The sequence below is a fragment of the Mustelus asterias genome, chromosome 3 (assembly GCF_964213995.1).
Source record: "Mustelus asterias chromosome 3, sMusAst1.hap1.1, whole genome shotgun sequence".
Taxonomy (NCBI): domain Eukaryota; kingdom Metazoa; phylum Chordata; class Chondrichthyes; order Carcharhiniformes; family Triakidae; genus Mustelus; species Mustelus asterias.
Genome location: NC_135803.1, coordinates 53,201,189 through 53,222,386, shown reverse-complemented (window position 1 = coordinate 53,222,386; position 21,198 = coordinate 53,201,189). Strand labels below are relative to the sequence as shown.

Below are 21,198 nucleotides of genomic sequence, written 5' to 3'. Positions count from 1 at the left end.
TACAAATTTGTAAGAAAAAGCAATAGGCTTGAGCAAAGGAGGACCAAGGGATTGATTTAAGAAGGGAAAAATAGAGTATGAAAGGAAGCTAGCAGGGAACGTAAAAATTGACTGTAAAAGTTTCTATAGATATGTAAAGCGAAAAAGATTGACAAAAACGAATGTAGGCCCCTTGCAGTCAGAAACTGGAGAGTTCATAACGGGGAATAAAGAAATGGCTGAGGAATTAAATTCGTCCTTTGCTTCAATCTTCACAAGGAAGACCTGAATAATGTACCAGAAGTGCTGAGGGAAACAAGTTTTAGTGAGAGGCTGAAGGAAATCAGCATTAGTAGAGAAATGGTTTTGGGGAAATTGAAGGATGCAATATAATGTATATGGGCGTGTGCATGGCTGATGCAGTATAATGTAGATAAATCTTCAGGTCCTGATAATTTTCAATCTAGAATACTTGAGGAAGTGGCCCTGGAAATAGTGGATCCATTGGTGGTTATCTTCCAAAATTCTTTGAACTCTGGAATAGTTCCTACAGATTGGAGGGTAGCTAATATAAGCCCGCTATTCAAAAAGGGAGGTCGAGAGAAAACAGGGAACTGTAGACCAGTGAGCCTTATGTCGGTAATGGGGAAGTTGCTAGCGTCTATTATTAAGGATTTCACAGCTCTGCATTGGGGAGGCAGTGGTATAATCAGACAAAGTCAGCATAGATTTACAAAAAGGAAATCATGCTTGACAAATTTTTTGGAATTCTTTGAGGATGTAACTCATAGAGTTGACTGAGGAGAACCAGTGGATGTGGTTTATTGAGACTTTCAGAAGGCTTAAACAAGGTCTCCCAACAGACTACTGTGTAAAGTTAAAGCACATGGGATTGCAGGTAATATATTGAGGTGGATAGAAAGCTGGTTATCAGATAGGAAGCAAAGAGTTAGCATAAATGGGTCTTTTTCTGATTGGCAGTCAGTGATTAGTGAGGTTCCACAGGGATCTGTGCTAGGACCCCAACTGTTCACATTATATATTAATGATTTGGAAGAGGGAACTGAATGTATTATCTCCAAATTTGCAGATGATACAAAGTTGGGTGGGAGTTTGAACTGCGAGGAGGATGCAGAGATGCTTCAGCGTGATTTGGACAGGCTGAATATATGGGCATGTGCATGGCAGATACAATCTAATGTAGATAAATGTGCGGTTATCCACTTTGGCAACAATAATAGGAATTCAGATTATTACTTGAATGGGTGTAATCTGAGAGAGGATATTCAATGAGACTTTGGAGTCCTCGTGCATCAGTCGCTGAAAATAAGTGTGCAGGTACAGCAGGCAGTAAATAAGGCAAATGATATGTTGGCCTTTATAGCGAGAGGATTTGAGTGTAGGGAAAGGGATGTTTTGCTGCAATTGTATAGGGCATTGGTGAGGCCACACAGTGGGCGGGGTGTAGCGCAGTGGGCGGGGCTTAGCGCTGCCGGAACGATCGGAGCTCTGAACTGCACACGAAAAAAAATCTGAAGCAGCGTGCCTGGGCGCGAAAGAAAAGAACAGCAGAGAGTGGGGGGAGGATGGACTTGGGAGAATATTGCAAACTGAAAATAATGTAGCATCTTCTTTGTGCTGCCTAATTATCTATGGGAAAGGTAATTAAACTACAGTGTCCTAGTGATCAATTAGTGGCCTGTATAATACATTTGTGATCTGTAACTGGATTGTTGATGTCCCTGTAGCCATGAGCCAGGTGGTAAAATGTTCAGTCATGTGGTGAACTTGGAAGAATTGTCCCCGTGGTGGAAGTTGGTTGGAAATAAGATTCAAGGAGATTACTAAATCTGGGAAATCAACCATCGTGAAAAGAAGTTTGTATTGGCAACTCTTCTCTCACATTCCATGGCAGATGTGCCCCTACCTATGAATGTGATTTTCATGGGCAACGTTGGGTGCAGCTGATCTGCCTCTGGAGCAGCCTTGGATCCTTTCTTTCATCTTGTTTTCATCTGAACGTTGCACAGAATTAGAGGAATTCCCTTTGGAAGATAATGTCAAAATTATAATCGCAGGAACTAAAAACCTGACAGTCAAAAATTTGGGAAAATATTTCAAAATATATATCCCTCCATCCATATTTTGAAATATTTTCCCACGGTAAAGCCGCGATCTGCTCGGAATCGGGTGCAGATCGCGGTATAGGCCCGACGCCCAACTTTACCGCAATTTGGGTGCGACGTTTTGGTAAAATCGGGCCCCTAGAGTATTGTGTGCAGTTTTGCTGTCCTTATCTGAGGAAGGATGTCCTTGCTATAGAGGGAGTACAGCGAAGGTTTGCCAGGTGGTTTCCTGGGATGGCAGGTCTGTCATATGAGGAGAGACTAAGTCAGTTAGGCTTATATTCACTGGAGTTTAGAAGAATGAGAGGGGATCTCATAGAAAATTCTAACAGGGTTAGACAGGGTAGATTCAGAAAGAATGTTCCCAATGGTAGGGGAGTCCAAAGCTAGGGGTCATAGTTTGAGGATAGGGGGTAAACCTTTTAGAACTGAGGTGAGGAAAAATTTCTGCACCCAGAGGGTGACGCATGTGTGGAATTCACTACCACAGAATGTAGTTGAGGCCAAAACGTTGTCTGATTTCAAGAAGAAATTAGATATAGCTCTAGGGGCTAAAGGGATCAAGTGATATGGGGGGAAGAGAGGATCAGGATATTGAGTTCCATGATCAAAATGAATGGCGGAACAGGCTCGAGGGGCTCAATGGCCAACTCCTGCTTCTAGTTTATTTAAAGGCTCATAGACAACCCTTGCCTTTCATTTTACTTGTCAATTCTGACATTTGGAGGAGAAAACTTGGTTTTGATTCGATCAACAATGGATTATTTTTACTGAATGCATTAGGAGGTTATGCAGTAATGTTGTAAAATAGAATATGCCTGTACCTGCCATTCAAAGTTATCATAATTGTGTTGGTGCATACAGAGTTGTCAGTGATAATGTGAATTCAGTGTGGCCTTTCCACCAATTGTATTTATGGGGACTTTCAAAAGATGTTGTCAGACAGTGAAAGTAATATCTTCCCTTCATGATGGATGGTGATGTGCTGGATGTATCAGCAGATTTTTAGATTATTAAATTGCTGATGCTTTGAAAGTACTTTCAGCCCTTTGAGAAATAAACTTTATGCTGTGGAAGAAATAATCTTGGTTGAAATGGGGCATTCAGTGATCTTTGGAACAGTGGCTGCTCCAGGGCCTGTTGGTGAAGGGCATATTAGAATCTGAATTCTGTTTGCCAAGTGATTGAAGAAAGAAATGTACACGAAACATCAGAACTTACAGCTGGGGGAAGGGGGAGGGGGGGTAGTGTCACAAGTAGGCTTACATTAGCACTGCAAAGAAGCCACTGTGAAAATCCCCTAGTTGACACACTCCGGCGCCTATTCGGGCACACTGAGGCAGAATTTAGCATGGCCAATGCACCTAATCAGCATGTCTTTCGGACTGTGGGAGGAAACCAGAGCACCCAGAGGAAACCCATGCAGGCACGGGGAGAACGTGTAGACTACGCAGATAGTGACCCAAACTAGGTCCTTGGTGCTGTGACGCAGCAGAGCTTGCCACTGTGCCTTAATCTATGCCACTACAGAATACTGTACTGCTTTATGGTCTTGCAGTCACTGCACAAATATCAATGTAGCCATGAGCTTAGTATCGAGAGGGGGCCCCTCCAGCTATTTGCATTGTGCTCCATAAAATGGATAAGGCCATGAGCAACACTGACTTTCCCATTCATGAAAACTTGAAAAATCTATCAAGCAAGCTCCTAAAATTGCACCGGCCATTCTGGGAAACAGCAACTAATATTCATACAGCTGATGTCAAGCCACTACCCAGACCGATGGAATAGTGGGAGCAGGAAGATAGCAAGGTTTTGTTTTCAATAAATTTACAGTTTAAAGTTGAGCTTGTGCATATCTTGATATTATAAGCAGAGATAGAGGATTGGCTTGAGTTGATATAAACTGACCAAGGTGTCAGATGCAATAGAATTTTTACAGGAAGCAGCCACTTGAACTAAGATGTAATACTGGATATATCAGAAAAGTGAAGCATTAAATCTCCCTTGCCAGCAGGAATAACACCATCTACTTCACTGTAAAGTGAGGATAGTGATCAGACCAGGGAAAAAGGGAAAGTTTGCAAAGACCATCTTCATTGAAGCAGAAGTTCAAACAAAACGAAATTAGTTTAGACGTGGCTTTATTGTAGGATATCTAACGAGAGCTAGGATTGAGAGGTTTAAGTCAACTTTAACCCGACCTGTCAGCGGTGAAACTGACATTGACCTCAATGGACATTAATATTGGAAAGGTTAAGAATTCCATTCAATTTTATGGGTTTCTGAAGCAGCAAGTTTGGTTAACTGTCAGCACATGCAAGATAGCAGCTTGTCACTGAGTGCAGCTATACACAAAAGTGTGAACTTGGGAATTTAGTGAGTGAGCGAATTCAGTGCAGTGAGAGAGGAGGTGCTGTTCACTTAAGTAGCTACCCCATGAAGAGACTTCATAAAAAAGCATGAGAGCAGCCTGCCAGGAGATCTCATAAAAGAGCTAGCTCAGTGTGTGACTCCATGGGGAAGCCGCCATTCCGAGTGAATCGTGACGTCCCAGAAAAACAGATAATCGATTGGTTAGAGTATTTTCTCTTTTCTCTTTTAAAACTTGGATAATTTTAGCAATTGCAAGGTTTTATTAGAAGGTTTCTTAATAGTAATAAAGCTTATTTGATTGGCTGGTATTTCCTATTTATGTTAGCTAGGGAAGTTCAATCGGAGCAGGGAGAATATTGATTGAAATAATAGAGTATAAACATAGGCAGGACTAAACACATCTGTAAGGATAATCATTTCATGAATTAAAGACTATAAAAATAGCTGGGAGGGTGATATGTGGTGGATGCTCATGGACACATGAGTGTGGCAAAAAAAATTCAGCTTGAGGTCATTGGGCTGGAGGGCCAAGCTGTAGACACTTCAACACATCAGGAAGGGGGAAAATTACCTGGAGGCTTTGTTCCAGGAGGCGGCCACACCCATTAGGATGGAGTCGACTGATTTGGTCCATGGGACAGACAGGAGGACGTAACTTGCAAATGAGACAGATAAGGAGATCAAGAAGTTAGAAGTGGAGGAGCCTCATCCTTTGCAATTGTCCAAATGGTTCAAGGTTTTTGAAGTTTGTACAGACAAAAGCAAGTGCTGCAGGGTGGATGCGCGAACTGACAACGGCAGTGTGGTGAAGAAGCTATTCAAGCAAGAGGGAGTTAATAGGAATATAGTGGTAAGGGAGAGTATCGTCAGGAAAATGGACACAGTCCTGCAGCCGTGAGTGCAAGTCCAGAAAGCTGTGTTTTCTGCCCGGTGCCAGAGTTTGGGACACTTGCTTGGGGCTGCAGAGGAACTTGCAGTGGGAAGAGGAGGATCCAGTTGTCATGATCCACGTAGGTACCACTGATGTGGGTAGGGCTAGGAAAAGTGGGAGCTGTATCGCTGGTATGTTCTTCACCATTCTTGGACCAGCATTCAAATTAGTTGTATAACTAGGGTGGTAGAGAGAGCTTTCAACTAAATAGCCGGGGTGTGGGATTATGTGAAGGAAAATTTGTTAAATTAGAGAGGAAACGTCAAGAGAGAAGATAGCAATGATGAAAATGGTTATCAAGAGTGTGGCAGGAAAGGACAGGATGTACAAACTCAAGAGTGCACCAGCAGATAAGGCTAGATGTTGTGAAAATAATGAAAAAAAAGAACTAAAGGTTCTGTATCTGAATGCGCGCAGCATTTGCAACAAGGTAGGTGAATTGGCAGTGCAAATTGGGTAAACATATATGACCGAATTGCGATTGCAGAGTAACCAAGGCTGGGAACTGAATATTCAAGGGTATTCAACAGTTAGGAAGGATAGGCAAAAAGGAAAATGAGGTGGGGCAGCACTGTTAATAAAGGATGATATTAGTACGTTAAAGAGAGAGGATCTTAGATTGGAAGATCAGGATGTAGAATCAGTTTGTGTGGACCTAAGAAATAGCAAGGGGCAGCAAAATTGGTCGAGTATAGGCCACCAAATAGTAGATATCTAAATCAGGAAATTAGAGATGCATGTAATAAGGATAATCATGGGGGACTTCGATCTACATGTAGACTGGGTAAATCTAACTGGCAGTAATGCTGCGGCGGACAAATCCCTGGAATATAAACGAGGTGCTTTTCTAGAAGAATATGTTGAGGAACCAACTAGAGAACATGCTATTCGCTATGAACTGCTTTGGGACATCTGAGAATGTGAAAGGTCTTCTTTTGTTCTTTATAATGGTCAATCGGGGAGATCTTTCTTCTACTCCTGAATTTAACGTGGAAAGTTCATTTTATAATCCTGCTCACTTTATCATTAGTGTAAGTTAAACCGAATGTGAAGTTCAGCTCGGCAATACACTGTGTAATGGCTCACAAACATAGCTTCCACAAGTTTGCGTTACGACAATTAATATTTCATAATGGTGTCTTTTTCTTTCCCTTTCCAGCACATCAGAATCGTATTTCAGCAGTGATATTTTCTCCAGTAACTGAATGGGTTATAAGCACAGGTCATGACAAATACCTGAGCTGGATGTGTACCAGGAGTGGATGTCTGCGGGGAAGACATTGCTTTGGCGCGTGGGCTTCATGCTTACAGTATCCTTAACCTTTGACCACTTTTAGACATGTTGGCAAGTAAATCAGTATCAAGGTTGGTCAGTGAGAGTTCCTCATGTTGCTGAATTGAACCAAAAGAAGTGCTTGTGAATATGTCCTAAGGAAACGTTTAACCAATGTCTGTGAACTGCCTGCTACTGTTCTGTCAGCTGATCTGCATGCTAGTTTGAATTAGACATTGGCCGGAATTTTGCCATTTTATTTTGAAGTGCCGGGGGATGTGGAACTGGGAGAGTTTCAGATCTGTTTTTTGGGCACGTTTACAAGCCCCCCTCCACCCCCATATGCACTCTGGCTGCAAAGTTTTAAGCAAGTCTGTCGCTTGCTGCAGAAGCCTGTTGGTGGGGATTAATGCACCAAAAGCCTACAGAGGGAGGTAGTGCGCATGTGCAGACCTCTGATGCTGTACGTGAGCATTAGCAGTAGCAGGGGTCTGACAGACAGAGAGAGCTGTCAGGTCCCTGCTACTGTAGGCAGCCTGAAGCAGCTCCCCCACCCCCCCTACAATCACGGGGACCCGCAGCCCGAGATGCAGCCCCTGCCAACCCCCCACCCCCCTGCTGTCAGACTGATCGCGGACCCGCCGCCCTCCCCCACCGATCGGTTCCACCTCCCACCAATTGCTGCAGAGTGGCAGCAGGCCTCCTCTCCTTAGCCCCTCCCCCATTGGCCCCACCCCTTGGCACTACCTGGTGGGCATTGCCCAGGTGCCAGTCTGGCATTGCCCAAGGGACATTCCCCCCCCCCCCCTTGCCCTTGGCCTCCCTGGGGGGCCTCAATACCCTCCAGTTCCACTGGTGAGGCCAAGACAACTGCTCCCTGTTCATGGGGAGCATGTCTATTCCTCGCCGGCAGAGGTTCTTGCTGGCGAGGCCATAAAGACAGGAGGGCCCGGACGATTGAGCGCTGGGCTCGCTAAACACATTCAAAACATTAATTTTAATAAATTTAAATAAATGAATCAGCCTCTCGTCCATTTCCAGAGGGAGGCTGACCGTGCCGGAAATCCTGCGCTCGTAAAATGGCGGCGGTCATGAAAACAGACGTCAATCGCGCTATTTATGCCCCACTTTATGTCCGTTTCATGCCCAAAAATGGTCACGCTGCAGTTGTAAATACCGCCCAACATATTACACATGCAGGACAAAACTAACTTTTCTTGCAGCATGAGAGCTAGCATCTTCTTTGAAACAGTAGACTTCTAGGTTGTTGAGTGAGCATAGTTCTGGAAACTAAAGTAGAATGACAGCACGTAGCTGGATCCTGCTGTAAACATATTGCTCCATGTAATATTTCAGAATTGCGTTTTCCTCTTTTTAACTAGGTGAAAGTTCAGAATTTAAGAGGAAGCTCTACTCAAAGGATTTTTTTTTTTTTGAACCCATTCTTGTCTGGAGAATCTGTCTGCCAAGTTAAAACGTAGCACTGTCAGTAATTAACTAATTACTGGGCGGCACAGTAGCACAGTGGTTAGCACTGCTGCTTCACAGTTCCAGAGACCTGGGTTCGAATCCCAGCTCGGATCACTGTCTGTGTGGCATTTGCACATTCTCCCTGTGTCTGCGTGGGTTACCTCCGGGTGCTCCGGTTTCCTCCCACAGTCCAAAGATGTGCGGGCTAGGTTGATTGGCCATTCTGAATTGCCCTTAGTGTTCCAGGATGTGTAGGTTAGAGGGATTAGTGGGTAAATATGTGGGGATAGGGCCTGGATGGGATTGTGGTTGGTGCAGACTCGATGGGCCAGATGGCCTCTTTCTGCACTGTAGGATTCTATGATTTCTAATATTAAAGGAACACGGTCTACCTTTGTCATTGCTGTAAACGTGCTATCAGCCCTAATTTATTAGTGTGTCAGGTTTGTAAGAAGATACTTTGATATAAATTCATCATGAGCACTACTGTGAAGTTGGTAGAAAACTGGCAGTTATTTTGCATTCTGCCCAATTTCTGTTGCAATTGAAAATCACTCTTTTGTCATGTCGCTTGTGTTGAGGATGGCATCAACTTTTATTCTTTTTAACTCTCAATTTATTCAGATATGATGTAGAAACAAGTCATGCATTTGTGGGTGATTACTCTGGGCAGATCACGTTATTAAAGCTCGAACAGAATTCTTGCAGTATCATTTCAACGTTAAAAGGACATGAAGGTGATGTGTACATACATGCTGCAGCTGCTGAGTGCTGCCTGACTCTGCTTCATGTCTGTCAGTGATAACAAGAGTTGTTTCCCTCAATTAGCTCATTACCAGATACCACTATCCCTTCAATCAATCACATTTCAGAAAGCATCATGCTTTCAAATAATCTAAGGACCCAATTGAGTTGCAGAAATATCTCTAATGTTATTTCTGATGGGATTTTGATCATTGTCTATGGAATGCACCCCCATAACGGAATGGGGGGAGGGGGGGAAATCACATCTGCACATACATCTACTTATTCTATCTCATGCAACCAACCCAACTATTTATTTCTGTCTTGTGAATTCCCTAGGCCTCACTGAATCTATACCTTGTTAATAGCTTTGCATAGAATAGACAGCACTGAAACTGACCATTCAGCCCTATCAGCCCATGCTGAAGATTTTGCTCCACAAAACCTCCTCTGTCTCTGCTGACCAAGTTTCATAAGGGCACATTCCTTCTGTTCCTTTCATCTATGTGTAATAGCTTACCCTTTCCCAACTGCAGATGGGGTTAGAATTACTTTCCACGCTTCCCAATTCAAATGTTGTGAAAAATCATTACCGTGTTTACTTTGTAAGAGGATTGACCTTTTTTTTTAAGGTTCTATCTCATACTTTGGGTGGAATTTTCTCATTTTATTTGCAGTGTTGCAGGAAAAATGCGTGGGAGTCGCCAACACTCGGAGGCTTGCTCTGCTTAATTGTTTGGGACTTAAGTGAGGGGGTGGGTCCCACAACATCACGCTGGTGGGCGGACTCTGATTGATGCCCACAGAACCCCATCCTCCACGGAACACCCACTTGTACTATATTTCTTTGCTCTCATGTCCCAACTGGTTATTTTGTTATTTGCCTAACCTGCACCCTCTGGTTACCATCCACTGTGCCATGGGAAACAGAGTAACTAGGGAGAAACAAAGTGGGAGAGACTATCGAAACCCATCAGGATATTGGACATTTCTTTCAAATCTCCCCTTTGCCTTTTCTGCTCTTGGGAGAATAACCCCCAGTTTTTCTGATCTCTCCATGGAACTGAGGTCCTTCATCCCTGGTACTGTTCTACTTGTGTACTCTCTTTGAACTTGACTTACTCATAGAATCATAGAAACCCTACACTGCAAAAGGAGGCCATTTGACCGATCGAGCCTGCACCAACATCCCACCCAGGCTCTATCCCTATGTTTATCCCATGTATTTACCCTGCTAACCTCCCTGATACAATTTACCAAGGCCAATCCACGTAACCTGCACATCTTTGGACTTTTGGAGGAAATTGGAACACCCGGAGGAAGCTCACGCAGACACAGGGAGAATGTGCAACTTCCTCATAGACAGTGATCCGAGGCCAGAATTGAACCCAGGTCCCTGGCGCTGTGAGGCAGCAGTGAGAACCACTATGCCAACGTGCTGCCCAACTGTCTCAAATTTGGTGCCAAGAATTGGACACAGTACATTAACTGAGGCCTAACCAGTGCTTTACAAAAATTAGCATAACTTGAGGTCTGACAAAGGGTCATCCAGAATCAAAACATTAGCTCTATTCTCGCTCTCCAAGATGCTGGCGGACCTGCTGAGATTTTCCAGCATTTTCTTTTTTTGATCAGCATAACTTCCCTGCTTTTGCTCCTACTCTAATTATAAAACCAAGGACTCCAGGTTTTTATATTTTTAATGGACTTCTAAAGTTGTCCAGCCTCCTTCAAAGACATGTGTATGTACACCCTCTCTGTTCCTGAAACCCCTTTTAAAATTTGCTTCTCTTCATTGATATTGCCAAATACATCACTCCACAATTCTGTGCATTAAAATTCAGCTGCCATCTGTCTGTCCATTTCACCAGCTCCTGAAATCTGCTACTCTTCTCCTGTTTAACTATATTTTTGATTTTTGTGTCAAACTTTGAAAGGGTGCATTGTATACCCCCAACTAGCTTGCTAATATCTCTCAAAAAGAGCAGTCCAACACCAATTCCTGGGGGGACACAGCTGCACACTTCTTGCAGTCTAGAAATACAACTCGCAACTGTTTCCTGCTTTGTGTTCCTTAGCCAATTTCATATCCATACTGCTACTGTCCCTCTAATCCCATATGCTATAATTTTGCTAAAAGTGTGTGAAGTGGTACTTTGTCTAAATCGGTCTCGTCAACAACACCACCATCATCAACCCACGCACCTTATTTCATCAAAGAACTTGACCAAGTTGGTCACCACAATTTGCCTTTAACAGATCTCTGTGCTGGCTTTCATACATTAATTTACATTCTTCCAAGTGCCAATTATTATTTTTTCTTGAATAATCTTTTCAAAGTTCTCCCATTGATCAGTAACTTCATTGCAGTGTTAATATAAGCCTTACTTGTGATTAATAAATAAACTTTACTTTATCCCATTCCACTTTCTCGATAGGGACGCAGTATTTGAAAACAGGCTGCTTGCAACCTCAGTGTCATTGTTGACCCGAAAATGAGATTTCAGCCACATGTCTGAACCGATCTCTCCACCCCACCCGCTCGCCCGCCCGCCCGCCCATCTGCCAGAGAGATGTCACACTGGCAGGAATCGCAACTGGTTTCCAAAAACTAATAGTAACACACTAGTCAGGATCTTTGCCATTTTTTGGGAACATTCTTCCCACTGTCTCAGCTCATCCAATGCTCAAATCCTCATCCAAGTATTTGTTACCACTAGACTTATTGAGGGCAACTCTCCTATTCCGACCCGTTAATTTTTTGGCGGGTTGGGTCAGGAGATGGGCACGTGTGCTGATTCATGCATGCGTTCCCGACGCATGCGTGTCTCTCTCCGTCGGATATCCGGTGCAGTTGGGACCATGTAGGAGAAACCGGCGAGAATTCCAGGTAAGTCATTTTAATGTGATTTCAATGTGATTATCGGGCCCGGGACTGAATTCTCTGGGCCCGATAGCATCTCTCACCCTGCTGGTACAAATTCACACCGGCATGGTTCAGAGTAGCTCCCCACCTTCGGGGAACTAGCGTGAGACCCCGCTGGAGCAAAGGGGGGCAATTGGGGGCCCCCCCAGGGGATCAAGCAGTGGGGGGTGGTGCCCCATGGGCATGGGTACCCTGGCAGTGCCAGCCTGTGCCCCATGGCATTGCCCAAGGGGCACCCTGGCACTGCTCACCAGGCATTGGGCAGAGCCAAGGGGGGCAGGGGGGCGCAGCTGGGGCAGGGCCTAGGGGGCAATTGGTGGGGGGTCCTGCTGCCCCTCTGCATTGGGATCTGGATGGGGCTGAAAGGAGGCCAATGATGGGTTGGGGGGGGGGGGTTGTGGGGGGGTGGTGGTATGTCAGGGTGGGGGGGAGAGGGATGGAGACTGAGGTGGGGTGCTCCGGAACGGGAGAGAGGTCGGGGCTGGCCCGGGAATGGTCATGGGGGCAGCGATCGGGCCATGGGGGGTGCTGGAGAGGCAGCAGTATGGGAGTCCCGGGCTGACCAGTTATCGAGTTGGCCAGCAAATGGAAGGCTAACAGCTCATCCAAACTTTGCCTGCATCTGAACTCGCACCAAGTTCTGTTCACACATCACCCCTCTGCTTGCTGACCCCCCGTAGTGACTCCCAGTTAAGCATTGTCTCAATTTTAAAATTGTCAGCCTTATTTTCAAATCAATCCCCATGTCTGTAACTTCCTAGAGTCTTACAACCATGCAAGATATCTTGCTCCTCCAAGTCTGACCTCTTCAACATTTCTGACTTTAATCACTGCGCCATTGGTAACCTCGGCTGCAGAGCTCTGGAGGTCCTCTCTCAACCTCTCCACCTCTCTTTTAAGAAGGTTTTTAAAAACTATATCTTCAACCAAGCTTTTGGTCATCTGCCCTAATATCCCCCTCGTGACTTAGTGTCAAATGTTGTTTGGTAACACTCTTGTGAAGTGTCCTGAGATGTTCAGCTACATTCAGCAACCATATAAATGTACGTTGATGTTGTTGCAAAGCTCCATACCTAATGAGAATTGGATCATTTTGGCTCAAGTCTCCACAATCTTTGAGGTTGCATCCCATCTGAACTGGTTGGCATTTTAATTTTGAATCTTGTATTTGAACCGTTGTATTAGTTTGCATTTAATATGAACAGAATATGCTGTTCAGAACTGGAGATGCTTGATGCTGATGCTTTGATGTTTATTGTGGAAGTGAGTTTGATTTTCATATACTAATGCGTCCTGCTCCCCAAGTACATAACCTCAGCCTGAATAAAATGCCCCATTAAGGATAATGTGTTGTACTGATGGTACACTGTGGGTTTCTTGTTGCGGCATTTCATACTGTATTACAGGAAGTCTGTATTTGCGTTGTGCATCATCATTCTGCTCTTCTTTTCTAGCAGGCAGTATAGGAGCCCTTTGCTGGGATCCTGTCCATCGATTACTGTTTTCCGGAGCATCTGACCACAGCATTATCATGTGGGACATTGGTGGAATGAAAGGCAGGACTTTACTGCTTCAGGGTCATCAGTAAGTGAACAGTCATCTCTCATGGATTTTAAAAATTCAAAAGTCAGCGCTAATCTTAAAATGCTGATAGCTGCTGTTGTCTATATTAATTAGTTGACATTCCAAATTAACTTTGGTTTGAAGTTTAGTTCATTTTAAGCCCATTCTTTTTCTTTTACACATGCAAATATTTGGAGAAGCTTTAGCCATTATAGATGACATCGCATTGCAAGTGATAGTGTTATGTTTGATGTATTGTAATGTTTGTCTGAATTGGCCAAAACCTTTCATGAAGATGGTGCTACATAATGTTACAAAATTATTTTTTCTTTCCTGTACAAAAAGCTGATTCCAGTTAAAGCTGGCTATGTTTAATGAAATGTACTTTCAATCCCTGTGAATTAGGATATTATGGTATGTGATGCCATACCACAGACTGTAGAGAAGTAGGTTACATTTCCCCCCCCCACTTGAGATGGAAAAATTTATAATCATTGTGGGAATAAAGTGCTTAAAGCACTGCCTGTAGGGAAGAAGCTTGAAAGACAAAATCAGTTCTCAACATTCAAAGCCCCAGTAGCTGGGAATTAACACTGAGAGAGGTTGGAGAAGAGGGCACCTATTTTCTTGGCTGGGGAATTGTTTATTATACAAGAATCATAAGCAGATGAAATATTAGATTGTAATGTGACAAAACTAGGAATCCTGCTGGCTCAGTGACAAAGTGTGCAAGTGGCGAGATAATGAGCTCCACAAACTAAATAGGGCATGGTTTTCATCTTGTGTCCATGTAAAGTTGGCAATAGTAGTTCAGTTTATGTAACATGTTTTCATGGCAGAAGAACTTTACACAAATGAATTCTGAAGTATATTGAATGTTCTCTCGATGCACACACTCAGTTGATGTTGCTACATTTGGCTTTTAGTGTGCTTCGAATTAACAGCAGAGGAAAAATCACGAGTTCGTTTTCATTGTGATCAAGGGACTTCGGTTGGAAGTATTTCTATAGAGGCAAGCTTAAAAAGCTTTGGGGTGAGAATTTAACTGACACAAAAAAACCCATTCATTTGCACAGAATTAAAATCTAGCCCATAATGAGGCTTTCAGTTTATTTCCTGATGCCACCCCCCCGCCCCCCCCCCCCCCCCCCCGTTTTACTCTCGAGCTTGAATTAAATAGACCCGGAATAAATAAAATTATTGCACAAAGCCATTTCACATTAGTTTATCTGTCGTCTCACTCTGGTCCCTCCCCCACAACCCTCCGTTCTACCAAAATCCACCCTGACCAAGTTTTTGATTACTCCGAATATTTTCTCCACAGCCTCAACGTCCTTTTAATTTTTGTACATCTGTAAAACACTTTGGCATGTTTTTCTATATTTAAAGGCAGCAAAGTTGTTAGCTGAATAACTCTGATACTTTCTACTGTGGTACTAACTTCCAGTATCTGGCCTGCTTGGCAGGATATGGTATTTTTCGCCATCAATGAAAAATGTGGATGAACAAATCCAAAGTCTCTGAGATCCCTCCTCATTCGTCTGAACTCTAGCGAAAACAATCTTAACCTAGTCAATCTCTCCTCGTATATCAGTCCCGCCATCCCTGGAATCAGCCTCGTAAACCTTCGCTGCACTCCCTCAAGAGCAAGAACATCCTTCCTCAGAAAAGGAGACCAAAACGGCGCACAATATTCTAGATGTGGCCTCACCAAGGCCCTGTATAATTGCAACAACACATCCCTGCTCCTGTATTCGTAACCTCTCGCAATGAAGGCCAACATGCCGTTTGCCGCCTTTACCGTCCGCTGTACCTGCATGCTTATCCTGAGTGACTGGTGCACAAGGACACCGAGATCCTGCTGCACACTCCCTCCTCCCGATTTACAGCCATTCCGGTAGTAATCTGCCGCCTTGTTTTTGCTTCCAAAGTGAATAACCTCACAATTATCCAAACTATACTGCATCTGCCATTGATTAGCCCACTCACCCAACCTATCCAGATCATTCTGAAGGATCTCTGCATCCTTGTCACAGTTCACCCTCCCACCCAACTTGGTATCATTTGCAAACTTTGAGATGTTACATTTTGTTCCCTCATCCAAATCATTAATATATATTGTGAATAGCTGGGGTCTCAGCACCGATCCCTGTGGCACTCCACTAGCTACTGCCTGCCAATTTGAAAAGCACCCATTAATTCCTACTCTTGTTTCCTCTCTGCCAACCAGTTTTCTATCCATCTCCATACACTTCCCCCAGTTCCATGCACTTTAATCTTGCACGATAACCTCTTGTGCGGTACTTTGTCAAATGCTTTCTGAAAGTCCAAATATACCACATCGACTGCTTCCCCCATGTCAACTCTACTAGTTACACCTTCAAAGAATTCCAACAGATTTGTCAAGCATGATTTCCCCTTCGTAAATCCATGCTGGCTCTGTCTGATCCTGCCACTGCTTTCTAAATGCTCTGCTACAAAGTCCTTGATAATGGATTTGAGAATTTTCCCCACTACTGATGTTAGGCTTACTGGTCTATAATTTCCTGTTTTCTCTCTACCTCCCTTTTTGAATATTGGAGTGACATTAGCTACCCTCCAATCTGCAGGGACTGTTCCAGATCTATAGAATCCTGGAAAGATGACCACCAATGCATCCACTATTTCTAGAGCCATTTCCTTAAGTACTCTGGGATGTAGATTATCGGACCCTGGGGATTTATCTGCCTTCAATTCCATCAATTTTCCTAGCACCATATCTGTACTAATATTGATCTCCCTCCGTTCTTCCCTCTCACTAAATCTTGCATTCTCCAATATTTCTGGCATCTAATTTGTGTCCTGTTTTGTGAAGACAGAACCAAAGTATGTATTCAGTTGTTCAGCCATGTCTTTGTCCCTTATTATACATTCCCCTGGTTCTGTCTATAGGGAACCTACATTTGTCTTCACCAACCTCTTTCTCTTCATGTATCTATAGAAACTCTTGGGCCCAGTTTTACTAATGGGGTGCAAAAACTTGGTAAAGTCGGGCATGAGGCAAGTACCGCAATCTGCGCCCGCCTCCACACTGGTTCCCCCTTTACCAAGGCCCGAAAATGGCCGCCGTCGGGACCGCGCCTGAACCTGGTGCAATATCAATTTAAATGCATTTGCGCTGCATGCGCAAACTCACCGGCACTTCCCCCTTTACCACCGTGTTCGCCCGACCAGATTCGGCGCGAAATAGTCATGGTCTGCAAAGGTCTGATTCGAGCGCTCCAGCTTCTGAGGAGGTAAGTTCTGAGTTTCCAGCGGCTCTCTGACTCAGATTTGGGGTGAAGGGAGGTGGGTTAGATGGCTCTCTGGGGGTGCCGGGGGGGGGAGGAGGGAGGTGGGTCAGATGGCTATCTGGTGGGGGGTGGAGGTGGGTCAGATGGCTGTCTGGCGGGGGGGTGGAGGTGGGTCAGATGGCTCTCTGGTGGCGGGGGGGAGGGAGGTGGGTCAGATGGCTCTCTGGTTGCGGGGGGGGGAGGTGGGTCAGATGGTTCTCTGACTCAGATTGGGAGGATAGGAGGCAGGGAAGGATCCGCTGCCACTCTGCATGAGTTTGATGGGGGGAAGGGGGGGTCCTCTGCCACTCTGCGTGTGATTGGTAAGGGGTTCCGCTTCCACTCTACATGTGATCAGTGGGGGGGGGGGAAGGGGATTCCGCTGCCACTCTGCATGTGATTGGTGAGGGGGGAGGGGCCCGCGATCGGTCTGGGTGGCAGAGGGTGGGAGGATAAGGGGATAGGTTATGTTGCGGGGGTGGGGCAATGTCTGTGGGGGCCGGGGGGATGGGTATTATCCAGCCCAGGAGCGATGTGGCAGGGGAGCGTTTCTCTTTTTTTTCTGCGTATGTGCAGTTGGTGCTGATCGTAGCTGTGGGGCTCTATTTCACCATTTTATATCCAAGTGCTGGGCGGACTTGAAACTGGGAATGTTTCAGATCCGACATTTGACCTGTTCTGAGGCGTCGCCATACGCACTCTGCCTGCAAAAATATCAGCGATTCCGAACCGTGCTGCATAAGCCTGTGGGCGGGGCTTCACACCCGAAACACTGCAACTCCGATTGGCGCCTCCAACTGCGTGTGCAGAGAAAGAAAAGATAGAGAAATCCTCCCCTGCCCCCACCAGAGAGCCATCGGACCCACCTCCCCTGCCCCCACTGATCTGTGTCAGAGAGTTGCCGGAAGTTCAGAACTTATCTGCTCAGAAGCTGGACCTTTGCAGACCATGTCTGTTTCGTGTCGAATCTGGACGGGTGAATGCGGTGGTAAAGGGGGACGTGCCGGTAAGTTTGGGTGTGCAGCCCATTAAGTCCCCTATAACTATTACACTGGCACACTTTGTACCCCTCCCCTCTGCAACAGAACCAACCGTGGTGCAACACGTTTGGCTGATGTTGCTTTCCCTGAAAGGTCATTCTCCCGAACAGTATCCCAAGCCGTATATCTGTTTTGCAGGGGAATGGCCACAGGAGATTCCTGCACTACCTGCCTATCTCTCTTGCTCTGTCTGGTGGTCACCAATTCCCTTCCTGCCTGCGGAGTCTGAGCCTGCGGAGTGACCACATCTCTATACATGCTATCCACGATGCTCTCTGACTCGCGGATGCTCCAGTGTCTCCAGCCATCACTCCAGCTCTGAAACTCGAGCTTCCAGGAGCTGCAGCTGGAGACACTTCCTGCACACATGCTGACCCAGGGGACTGGAACTGTCCCCAGCCTGCCACATGGAGCAAGAGGAGCAAACCATGGCTTGGAGCTCTCCTGTCATGTCTTACCCCTTTTTAATTAAACTTTTGAAAGATGTTTTATTTCAGATTATATCCAATTCACTCGGACCCTTCTTTCCTGCTCTTCGTTACTACTAAATATAACCTTTACAAACTATAAACTACAGAACTTGCACGGAAACACTATTATAGTGTACAACTACAATGCCAAGAGTAAAAAGAAAAGAAAAAACTACTTAACAATCACCAACCAATCACTTAACTGCTGGCTGTGAGGCCACGGTTCAATTCCCTTTCATCTCTCACTTGCCCTCAAGTGTCCCTCGCAGGTCCACTTCTCCCGAAGATGAGCACTTTTTTCCCCTCAGCACCGAATTCCCACTCAGCTCAAAATTCCCGATGCCCTCACTCTGGCTGAAACTCACTCCGGCTGCAGTCTCTCTCCCACTGGTGTGTGCAGGCTCACTGGTTAAAACCACTGAGAACTATTATAAAGTGTATAGATTGGTGAATACTTTATAAAGAGGCAGATGAGTATTCTTGAACTTTATAGGTTAATCTTCACATCACCTCCACCTTTGTTCAGACCAGCCTACGAACTTGAAAGCTTCTGCCGCTGGCTACTTACAAGTATATTTTTGAAAATGTTAATTGGTAATTCTTGAGTATCCTCCAATGGTCCCTTTTAAGGACAAGGTCTGATTATTGCATTGGAGTTCTACAACAGGTGTAAGATACTCATAACGCAGCCTTATTTCAGACCGGCTGCTTGCTCATTTTCAGGCCCACCGAAGCGTGACATGAGGTAGACCTTCAGCATGGTAGCCGATGTCCCCTCCCAACGTTCAACTCCTGGCAATTAATTTGACATGTATGCCTGTAAGTCAAATTTCTCCCCCAATGTGCAATTCAGGCACAGGATATCCCGCCCCAAGATTGTCCGGCCAGTCCATTGTCCCAGCGTCACCAGAAACCAGTATGGCTGCTGCTTCGAATACAGGCAGTCCCCCAGTAGGAGGATAATGTATTTGAAGGTAAGTCCAGGCATTTTAGTCAGGGAGGGATCAGACACCCCAGCCTGGGGAGGTGGGGGGGGGGGGGGGGTCGTGGTGTGAAGGGAGGTACAAAGAGAGTGGAGAGGTAAACATTCTTGGATGCAAGGGATCCCATCAAAGGAACTATCTCCCCTTCTCCCTTTTACCCATGCAATGAAACCTGTTGTGCTAACCATCTTTCTTCCACCTTCCTCAGCTGTACATACTATTGTGATGGAGATAGAATATGATCTGTAAGTGACTATCAATTAGTTGTTTAAGGGTATCAGTAGACTTGGGGCAGACAGACAGGCTGGCTGATACCTGACTCTTGCGTACATCCATAATATGGAGGGGGGCTGGGCTGGAAGATGTTGGGCTGGCCGCTACTTTATTTTGTGTGTCCCCTGCCTTCAAAGCAGGGGAAGCAATAAAATTCGCCCCTTTGAATTTTGTATCTTTTCAGGTGGAGGCTTATGCACCTTGAGATTATGCTATGTATATCCTATTTAAATTTTAATTCCAATCCTGTGAGATAAAATAATTAATTTTTCTTGATATGAGGACTTTTGTTTTTGTAAAACTGGTTTTGTTTCTTCAGGACAAGTTACTGAAAATCTTGCTTGTATTCATTTTGATGTTATCCTCAACAGTTTCTGAATTATCTTTGTATTTTGATTTGATTTATTGTTACATGTATTAGTATCAGTGAAAAGCATTGTTTCTTGCACATTATACAGACAAAGCATACCATTCAGAGAGAAGGAAATGAGAGAGTGCAGAATGTAGTGTTACAGTTGCAGCTAGGGTGTAGAGAAAGATCAACTTAATGTAGGGTAGGTCCATTCAAAAGTATGATTCCATCAGTCTGATGGAAGAAGCTGTTCTTGTGTCGGTTGGTACGTGACCTCAGACTTTTGTATTTTTTTCCCAACGGAAGAAGGTGGAAGAGAGAGTGTCTGGAGTGCGTGGGGCCCTTGATTATGCTGACTCCTTTGCCGAGGCAGCGGGAAGTGTAGATGGGAAGCTGGTTTTCTAATTGACTAAATTAATTTTGAAGTTTTAACATGGAAAATAATTGATTTTATGTATGATATTTAACCTATTGAACAGACTGTTTCATCTAATTAACTAATAGGTTGATTGCTATCCCTCTAAGCAGAGGTTGTTGTTGAAATGGTGCAGCCTTTGGATCATAGGTGTAAAAGTCTGTTTACAGAAATTGTTGCTAAATAAGAGGTAAAAGGGATTAACACTTAACTAGAAGAAATAAGGTGTTTTGGTGGAAATTCTTTGGTCTGACTGATGATCGTGACTAAAGAGACCTTCACATATTGCAGAAAGGGAAATGTGTAATCATAAGTGCTGACTGTAGTTCACTGTAGTCCAGTGTCTAATTGTGACTGCCAAAGACTGCTTTAACAGTAAATACTCTAATGGGATTCAACACATGTATGTTGTAGTAATGAGTCTCCGTGATTAACAGATTTCTGATTTGTTTACAGCGACAAGGTACAATCTCTGTGCTACTTGCAGCTAACACGGCAGCTGATTTCCTGTGCTGCTGATGGAGGTATTGTAGTTTGGAACATGGATATCCAGAGAGAAGAGGTAATGAACTTTCTTCAAACATGGATATAGTATCGCACCTTGTCACTTTTTCAAAATTATATTCATTTAAAATGAGCCGATGTTGACCATGACTTACCCAGAGGTGGACTAAATGTGATCAGTTCATTCATTCATCCACTTGGGTCACAGTGGTAGCTAAATGTTCCGAAATGATTCCCCAGAATATATCCTTAAATTGTAATTGATATGTGGGACTTCTATGATATTTTATTGTTTGTCTATGGTGCTCAGTATTGTATTGGTGTAACTAGCCTAGCATGTAACAGTTACAGAAAAAGTGATGATCCATTCATATATTCATTGTAATTTTATGGTAATATGGGACAATGTCCACAACAGCTCCATGGCTCACTAATGAAAGTATTCATGTCTGGGGTTAAAAT

At 44.5% G+C, this 21,198-nt stretch overlaps 1 protein-coding gene across 4 annotated transcripts in view; it reads left to right on the top strand.

Moving 5' to 3' along the window:
- The window catches only part of wdfy1 (WD repeat and FYVE domain containing 1), a 61,685-nt gene that overhangs the window by 19,569 nt on the left and 20,918 nt on the right, over positions 1-21,198 (top strand). For 3 of the 4 annotated variants that reach the window (XR_013497412.1, XR_013497411.1, XM_078208919.1), the window contains exons 5-8: positions 6,572-6,722; positions 8,780-8,892; positions 13,283-13,409; positions 20,689-20,794. Coding sequence is in view for 2 of the 4 variants with exons in the window: in XM_078208919.1 (XP_078065045.1) it covers positions 6,572-6,722; positions 8,780-8,892; positions 13,283-13,409; positions 20,689-20,794 (497 nt within the window). In the remaining 2 variants the exon portion in view is untranslated. Of the gene's footprint in view, positions 1-6,571; positions 6,723-8,779; positions 8,893-13,279; positions 13,410-20,688; positions 20,795-21,198 lie in introns of all 4 variants that reach the window. The other variant, XM_078208911.1, reaches the window with a different exon arrangement.